Raw genomic sequence first — 9,710 nt, 5'->3', positions numbered from 1 at the left:
CAAATCAACCATCTGTAGTTTTAACATATGATGGATCAGCTAAAAGTCTCCACTGGTATCGGCAAAAGCCTGGATCAAAACCAGAGTTTCAGGCTGCTGATTCATGAGTCTACTGAGTATGTCACCAAAGCTGACCAACCTTACTCACATATGTCCATCAGACTCCATGATAAATGTGTGGATCTGGAGATCTCCTATGCTGCTGTATCAGACTCTGCATTGTATTACAGTGCCCTGCAGCCCACAGTGACAGGAAAACCATCTACACAGTACAAAAACGTGTCTTTTTCCTTCTCCTTTCCTTATAAGGTGGTCTTTCTCTAAGAATTACTGTAGTCTACCATTTTAGCAAATGTTATGCACTGTTCACTTGTTATTTATTAGCCATTTAAGGCCACTATTACAATACAAGACACACTGTAATTTACAATAAGTCAACTGCGTTAACCAGTACACCAAAGTATCAACCCACATGCTAGAAAAACATTTCTTTATGAAAAATCTGGAGAAAAAAAAAGGTTATAAGCATGAAACTTAATTAGCATTAATTATACAAAAATCAATAAAATAAAAATTTCCTTGTCTACGTCTATAGATTCTCTGGAGAGTCTGTACCTTATTACATATTTAATTCAACATTTCAGTCTCCTTGTACAAGTTACTGCATAATTTACTAAGTCAAAACAACTTCTGTAAGCTCTTTTTTTTTAGTTTGAAATACAGTACATCCCTGAGATATTATAGCAAAAGTGATCTCACATACATTCTGCCAGAAGGTGGAGCTCCAGGAACCATCCTAGGTCTGTCTGGGTTCAGTTGTTTAAAAACAGAGCAGACATACAGTCAGTCATACTCTAGGAGGGAACTGTAAGTCTTGGCTCTCAAAGCAATTGTCTCTCATTAGTGCAGATGCTGCTCCTCATATTCATTATATTTTCTCTCTTAAAAGGTGAGTAATTCAATAATTTCTGTGGAAAAGCTTTTTTGTTCCATTTTATACTGTTTGCAATCTGAATTAGTCCATTCAAAATGATTAATTAAAACATTGTTTGTTTTAAACAGAGAATGCTGGTGAAGATATCATAAAATCAGTCTTCAAAGAGAAGCAGGTTTTGGCAGGAAAAGATGTTACACTGATCTGCAACTACACTGGAAATATTCAGAATTTACAGTGGTATCGTCAGTATCCTGGATCCAAACCTGAGCACCTCATTATGTTCTTTGAGACCATCCCCGGATCAGAGCTTGATCTTCGTCTGACAGCTGCAGCTGATAAAGCAACCAAAACTATGAATCTGACAATCTATTCTACAGAAGTAAAAGACTCTGCCATGTACTACTGTGCCTTGCAGCCCACAGTGACAGGAAACACAATTATATTGTACAAAAACCTCCTTGGCATTTGCCTGTTTCTCTACCATGAACTGTTAATGAACTGTTGTCTGCAATACAACTGCATGTGTAAATTAGGTAAAGTTGGTTGCCTGATTTGTAGGTGCTTATAGTGACAAGGCGTTTAAATCAAATAAAGCTAGGAGTGAATGAAAGTCTGCAGCATAAGGCTTGTCCAGATGAATATTAAAGTCACTAAAGACTAGAAGTGAACTGCCATCCTTCTGGAATGAGGACAGCAGCCCATCCAGCTCACTTCTTCCTTGAAATAATGCTTGAAATAAATTCATAAGTTGTTTAAGACACATTTATCTATGATAAATTACTAGAATCTTCAAATAGGCCATTAATAACTACTAAATAGGCCAAAGTTACTACAGTACAGATTTATTTAAAATATCTTAAATATCTTGCCACAGGAAGGATATTGGGTTTCTATACAAGATGCTTCCAGAGTCCTTATTACCCACAGAATTCTTTTAGATTCTCAAGATTCTTAAGACCACACCTAGAGTATTGAATTCCCTTGAAAATTACTAAAGGGATTTACAGTTACTTTGGTAAATAGACAGTCTGTTTATCATATTGCTGTACAACAACTTTAGTTGTTTTAGCTACATTCAAAAAAGAACGACATGCTTACCCAGTGGTTTCTACACACATTCTACACAATCTCTCAGTATTTTTTATTAAATCAGATTTAAATCAGAGAGCCCCAGTTAAGCCTGGCTTTTGCCAGAAGGTGGTGCTCACATTCAAGTTATTTCAATACAGAGCACACACACACACACACACAAACTGAATCACTTAGGAGGAAACTGTAAGTCTTGACTCTACAGGCCTTTTTGTCTCATTGATGATGTTGCTCCTGTTTCTCATGATATTTTCCCTTTTTAAGGGTGAGTAATCCATAAGAATATTTACCACATTATTGATTTTGATTGTGTAAATGTGTCGATAAACCAACTATTTATATATTCTTAGTCCATTCATTTTAATTGTTTTTAATTTATAGATTTATTATTTTTTTAAACAGAGTATGTTGATGCTGAAGTTACACTTTCCTGCAACTACAGTGGCACTGTTCTCAGTTTGCAGTGGTACCGTCAGTATCCTGGATCCAAACCTGAAAATATAATCTTTTACACTGAGAGCAACAATCAGTCAGAGCCCAAGCTTCGTCTGTATGGTGTGGCCAATAAAGGAATCAAACTAATGAATCTGAGTATATATTCTATGGAGCTGGATGATTCTGCTCTGTACTACTGTGCCCTGGTGCCCACAGTGACAAGAAAAACAACTGCACTGTACAAAAACAGACAATCAGGACACACTGTAACAACCAAACAATACCAACATGTAGCACTGTGTACAACAAAATATACAAAATGAAAGATTTTGCTTCTGGTTACAGCACTTTAACACTGTATATTTTCCACATACCTGTACAGCTGATTGTCCAAAAGAAACAATTAATTTTTTTGTGAAATCATCATATACGATTAAACAACAGTCATACTGTCATTTTAATAATCTTCACTTTAATTAGAGAGTAAACTAAAGTTTATTCACATATTGTCAGTTTTTGCTGGGTAAGATGAAAAAGGAGGTATGTGTGGGAGGAGCTCAAAGTTTTGTCAGCTACAGCAGAAGAAATCATGGGGACAACACTGACACACCTTCATTAAGAAGTCTGAACTCAAACTACAGAAACATGTTACTCATCTCTTCTGTTATAGTTTTCATCCTCAATTACTGTAAGTACTGCTAGTCGTACACATTTTACGTCATATTCCAGAACACCACTGGAATATAAAAACATGCACATTTTTACATTAATTCTAAACATAATCCATTTCATTGCTTGATTCTTTAATGTCTTTGCAGGTGAATCTGGGGATGTCATCAGACCAGACCAACCATCTGTAGTTTTAACTGAAGAAAGCAACACCACTCTGTCCTGTACATATGATGGATCAGCTTACAGTCTCCACTGGTATCGGCAGAAGCCTGGATCAAAACCAGAGTTTCTGCTGCTGATTGCTGTGTCTTCCAAACATGTCACCAAAGCTGACCAACCTCATCCACATATGTCTATCAGACTCCATGATAAACGTGTGAATCTGGAGATCTCTGCTGCTGTATCAGACTCTGCCATGTATTACTGTGCCCTGGAGCCCACAGTGACAGGAAAACCATCTACACAGTACAAAAACTTTGTAGAGTCATATATCTAAGCCTCCCCTTATGTAGTGTCTCAGTCTTTTTCATCTTTACTTTTTTCTTATATTGTGGTCTTTCTCTGAGAATTACTGTACCCTTTTGACAAATGTTATGCACCATTTACTTATTACCTCACTAAGCAGCAATTAGAAGTTCACTGATGCAAAAGTCATAGTTAATAGCTAGTTAATAGGGAGAAATGGGCACTAAAATAAAGTGTGGCCAAAAGTTACTTATAGGTCTATAGACAGGATGAATGTATGTAGATGAGACATAATAATAATTTTGCTATGTGATTTTCTTTGCACAATCTTTCTGGACAGTGACAGTCTTTATTACTGTACCTTATTACATGCTGCATACTGTAGGTCTTCAATCCTGCTCCTGGGACCCACTGTCCAGGAAAGTTTCTTTCCAACTGGCTTCACCTGGCCTGTGACATTTCAAGTGATCCTGAATACCTTGATTAGCTGCTTCATGTGTGTTTAATTAGGATTGGAGCAAAGCTCTGCAGGAGCATGGTTGAAGACCTATGACTTAATGCATACTTTAGGCCAAAAATTCTTTGGCAAGCTCATATTTTTTGTTTGAAATACAGTACATTCCATAAAAAATGAAGAAGTATTGTAGCAGAAGTGATCTCACATACATTCTGCCAGAAGGTCTGCCAGAACAATCCTAGTTCAGTCTCAGTTCAGTTGTTTAAAAACAGAGCAGACATACACTGAGTCAGTCATACTCTAGGAGGGAACTGTAAGTCTTGACTATTAAAGCCATTGTTTCTCATCAGCACAGATGCTGCTCCCTGTATTCATTGTATTTTCTCTTCTAAAAGGTGAGTGATTCATATTTACTCTGGATTTTTTCCCCTCCTTTTTATACTGTTGACAATCTGAATTAGTCCATTAGGAATTCTAAATTAAAACACTGTTTGTTTTAAACAGAGAATGCTGGTGAAGATATCATAAAACCAGCCTTTACAGAGAAACAGGTTTTGGCAGGAAAAGATGTTACACTGATCTGCAACTACACGGTCAATGTCAACAATTTGCAGTGGTATCGTCAGTATCCTGGATCCAAACCTGAGCACCTCATTTCACACACTGAAAGCACCCCCAATACAGACCAGGTTCGCCGTCTGAACGCTGCAGCTGATAAAGCCACCAAAAGTATGAATTTGACAATCTATTCTACAGAAGTGAAAGACTCTGCCATGTACTACTGTGCCCTGCAGCCCACAGTGACAGGAAACACAACTACACTGTACAAAAACAGAGTGAGAAATAACACTGAAGATGAAAATCATGATGCTCATTTCAAATACGTCAAATGTAACCATTAGAAAGAGTGTAAATGGTGATGTATATGAAAACATAGCAGAAAGATTTAACAGTTTCAGTGCATTACAAACCGTTTAACGCATCATATTTCTTCTAGATACTTAAAATGCAGTATTCTCAGCAGATCCAACTTTACCCAGAAGCAGCTATTCCAAAGATGATTCTCAGCACACTCAAAGACATACCTGATACACCATCCTGACTATTAAACGGTGAGGCTTTGTACCAAACTTTGCATAAAGAAGGACCATTGAGAACTTCTGAAGTATGTGTGAAGCTGTGAAAGTAATATATGAGAACAAATGGGTGGAGCTAGCTAAATGGAAAGTCACTGCAACACAAAAGAACGGCACAATCCCTCTGAAGACAGAAGATAATCTTGAGAAATCTTCACAAAAACAATGCTGTTGCTCTGTCTGTTCATACTTTTCAATTACTTTGGTAAGAAATTAGCTTTAATTGCTTGTTGTTTTAGAGTAAAAAGACAACTACTTCCTGTTTTTTCTTTTAATACTAAGTATTATGTGTTAAATGTGTATGTCCTCACAGGTGAAACTACTGGTTATGGAATCAGACCAGAAAAAAACATCTCAGTGTTCATGCAGGATACAAACATTACAATCTCATGCCTTTTTGACGGCTCAATAGACAGTTTCTACTGGTACCAACAAAAATCTGGATCAAGACCAGAGTTTCTAATAATGATTGATGAAGCTTCTCACTATGTGATAAAAGCCAATCCACCTTACCCACGTGTGTCAATTAAACTTGATAAAGTACAGAAACGTGTTCATCTGGAAATCTCCTCTGCGGCAGTTATGGATTCCGCTATATATTACTGTGCCTCGAGGCCCACAGTAACAGGAAACATATGCACACCGTACAAAAACCCTTACTGTATGTAATTCAGAATGATTGAGCATTTGAAATGCAAACATGTTTCAATGTGCACTGCTCTGTTTATTTTCTAATGCTGTCTTCAGTCTTTTCCAAGATGCACTAATTTTGTGTCCAGAGGGGATCTTCAGTATGGAAGATGCATTTCATGGATGAATGAAACCAACAATACAACCTCAAATTCAACCACCACATCTTCACATGTTCACATTCTAGAAAGTCCTATAACCAGTACCCAAATGTTTACCATTTTAGCAAGGGACAAATGTGATGTACCACACAGGTTATTATTATTACACAAAGCTCACACCACTAGTCTTTCTGAAAGAACCCTGAGGTTATTACTAACCACAAAGTGTGCATTAAGCACTATAAAGAACCTACAGAGACCACAGGATGAGCATCCTAAGGCTGCTGCACTCACTAACACGGGGTGACCAAAAATTCTGTTTGTATGTACTATATAAAAGGGTCTAAATATGACACACTATTTTGTATACTGTTCCTAAAACCTGATGAGACTATGATAATTTTGCTATGTGATTTTCTTTGCATGGTAAACACAAATTGTGCAATCAATTGGATCTCTCTGGACAGTGGCAGTGTTTATTACTGTACCTTATTACATACTTCTTTGATTCATAATTTCAATACACTAGGCTAAAAATTCTTCTGTAAGCTCTTTTTTTTTGTCAGAAATACAGTACATCCCATAAAGAATGAGATATTGTAGCAAAAGTGATCTCACATGCATTCTGCCAGAAGGTGGAGCTCCATCCTAGCTCTGTCTGAGTTCAGTTGTTTAAAAACAGAGCAGACAGATAAAACAGATATCGAGTCAGCTAAACTCTAGAAGAGAACTGTAAGTTTTGATTGTCAAAGTCATTGTCTCTCATTAGTGCGGATGTTGCTCCTCATATTCATAATATTTTCTCTCCTAAAAGGTGAGTGATTCAACAACCTTTTTATACTGTTGACAAGCTGAATTAGTCCATTAGAATTGATTAATTACAACGTTGTTTGCTTTATACAGAGAATGCTGGTGAAGCAGGTTTTGGCAGGGAAAGATGTTACACTGATCTGCAACCACACTGGCACTGTTAGCAATTTGCAGTGGTATCATCAGTTTTCCGCATCCAAACCTGAGCACCTCATTATGTTCTTGGAGACCATCCCGAAATCAAAGCCTGATCTCCGTCTGACAGCTGCAGCTGATAAAATAACCAAAACTATGAATCTGACAATCTCTTCTACAGAAGTAAAAGACTCTGCCATGTGACAGCAAGCACAACTACACTGTACAAAACACTGAATAAGAAATGATATTTAAGACTGAAAATCACAATGCATAATTTTAAAACTACACTCTTTATAAAGTGGACAATCAGTTGCTACTTTTTGGAATAGTTTTTAAACAAATGTACAATTGGTAGTGTCCTGACCATTACCATTATCAGACTACTTCTTAATACAGGTATGAAAAGCAAAATAATGTTTGAAACATTTAATATCTGTACAGTACCACTAAAATGTTTGCATAATATCAGCTTATTTATATACACTCTGTACTTGCAGGGTAAAATGAGGTATGTGTGGGAGGAGCTCAAAGATTTTTCAACTTCAGTGGAAGAAATAAAAAAACAACACTGACTTTCCTTCATACAGATCCTGAGAGAAGTCTGAACTCAAAATACAGAACTATGTTTCTCATCTCATCCGTTTTTATTTTTATCCTCAGTTACTGTAAGTACTGTTAGTCTTACAATGTGTTTTTACACATTTTGCACCATTTTTCAGAACATAACTAAAAATAAATAAATCAAAAACATGCATTTTTTTATTCTAAATGTATTCCATTACAGTCCTTGAATCTTTTATGGATTTTCAGGTAAAGCGAATGGGGATGTCATCAGACCAAACCAACCATCTGTAGTTTTAACTGAAGGAAGCAACATCATTCTGTCCTGTACATATGATGAATCAGCTTATAGTCTCCACTGGTATTGGCAGAAGCCTGGATCAAAACCAGAGTTTCTATTGCTGATTGATGAGTCTTCCAAGCATGTCACCGAAGCTGACCAACCTCATCCACACATGTCCATCAGACTCCATGATAAACGTGTGGATCTGGAGATCTCCTATGCTGCTGTATCAGACTCTGCCATGTATTACTGTGCCCTGCGGCCCACAGTGACAGGAAACACATTTACACAGTACAAAAACTTGTTCTTTGTATATTGTATAATCATGTTTGTAGGAGGGAGGAGCTTCCTCACATGCAGTGTCTGTTTTCCCACTGTCTTCACTCTTGCTGTAAGCCTATAATGTTGTCTTTATCGGAGAACAACCATTTTAGCAAATGTTAGGGTGCCATATATTTGTTAATTATTGGTCATTTAATGCCATTATTACAAGACAATCACACTATAATTTACAATATTCTAAGTCAACCAGTACACCATAGTATAAACCCATGCTAGAAGAACCTTTATCCACAATTTGACAAAATCAGGTTGTGAGACTTTGCTTGACTGATTGTCAGAATTTTTCTACTTGATTACCTTTCACAGTAAACATACATTTTACAATCAATTAGATCTCTTTGGACAGTGGCAGTCCACATAACTTAAAACATGTTACATCCAAATATTTTAAATATTTGTTCAGTTAACAATTTCATTCTTCTTACTGTAAAATTTAGTAAGCCTACGGTTTTCAGTAAGCTTGTATTTGTTGTCTAAGATACACCCCATAAAAAACAATAACATTGTAGCAAAAGTGATCTCATATGCATTCTGCCAGAAGGTGGAGCTCCAGAAATCATCCTAGTTCAGCCACGTACAGTTCAGTTGTTTAAAAACAGAGCAGACATACACTGAGTCAGTCATAATCTAGGAGAGAACTGAGTCTTGACTCTCAAAGCCATTGTCTCTCATTAGTGCAGATGCTGCTCCTCATATTCATTATATTTTCTCTCTTAAAAGGTGAGTGATACAACAATTACTGTGGAAATGTTTTTTTGTTTGTTTGTTTTTTGGCTTTTATACTGTTGACAATCAGAATTAGTCCATTACAAATGATTGATTAAAGCACTGTTTGTTTTAAACAGAGAATGTTTGTGAAGACATCATAAAACCAGTCTTCACACAGAAGCAGGCTTTGGCAGGAAAAGATGTTACACTGATCTGCAACTACACTGGCACTGTTAGCAACTTACAGTGGTACCGTCAGTATCCTGGATCCAAACCTGAGCACCTCATTGTACACATTGAAAGAACCCCTAAATCAGACCCAACTCTTCGTCTGACTGCTGCAGCTGATAAAGCTACCAAAAGTATGAATTTGACAATCTATTCTACAGAAGTGAATGACTCTGCCATGTACTACTGTGCCCTGCAGCCCACAGTGACAGGAAACACAACTACACTGTACAAAAACAGAGTGAGAAATGACATTCAAGATGAAAATCACAATGCTCATTTTAAAACTTCATAACCATGAGAAAGAGAGTAAACATCTGAAGGCGATGTACATAGTTCTAAACAAATAACAGAAAGTTTTCACAGTTTCAGTGCATTCCAAAACCTGTTTAAACACATGACATATCATGTTTTTTCTAGATACTTAAAATGCAGTATTCCCAGTAGATGCAAACTTTACCAGAAGTGACTATTCTGTATTCCAAAGATAATTCTTACCTGTAGCACACTCAGTGACATACCTGATACACTGTATGCTGACTATTAAATGGTAAAGCTTTGTACCAAACTTTGCATAAAGGAGGAATATTAAGAACTTCAGAAGTAAGTGTGAAGCTGTGAAAGTAGTATATGTGAACAAGTGGGTGGAGCTAGCTGA

General features: G+C 36.8%; 2 gene segments (V, D, J or C); both read left to right on the top strand.

Moving 5' to 3' along the window:
* Positions 1–2,811: 2,811 nt before the first annotated feature.
* On the top strand, positions 2,812–3,629 carry LOC127177765 (T cell receptor alpha variable 18-like). The segment is given in 2 exon segments: positions 2,812–3,149; positions 3,280–3,629. Coding segments are annotated over 2 exon segments (510 nt in total).
* A 632-nt stretch (positions 3,630–4,261) lies between these two features.
* LOC127177756 (T cell receptor alpha variable 25-like) lies at positions 4,262–7,131 on the top strand. The segment is given in 3 exon segments: positions 4,262–4,450; positions 4,560–4,891; positions 6,886–7,131. Coding segments are annotated over 3 exon segments (618 nt in total).
* Positions 7,132–9,710: the final 2,579 nt, after the last annotated feature.

Source organism: Labeo rohita, chromosome 2 (assembly GCF_022985175.1).
Source record: "Labeo rohita strain BAU-BD-2019 chromosome 2, IGBB_LRoh.1.0, whole genome shotgun sequence".
NCBI classification, from domain to species: Eukaryota; Metazoa; Chordata; class Actinopteri; order Cypriniformes; family Cyprinidae; genus Labeo; species Labeo rohita.
The sequence above is the reverse complement of the archived record's forward strand: the minus strand, read 5'-3'. Positions and strand labels throughout refer to the sequence as shown.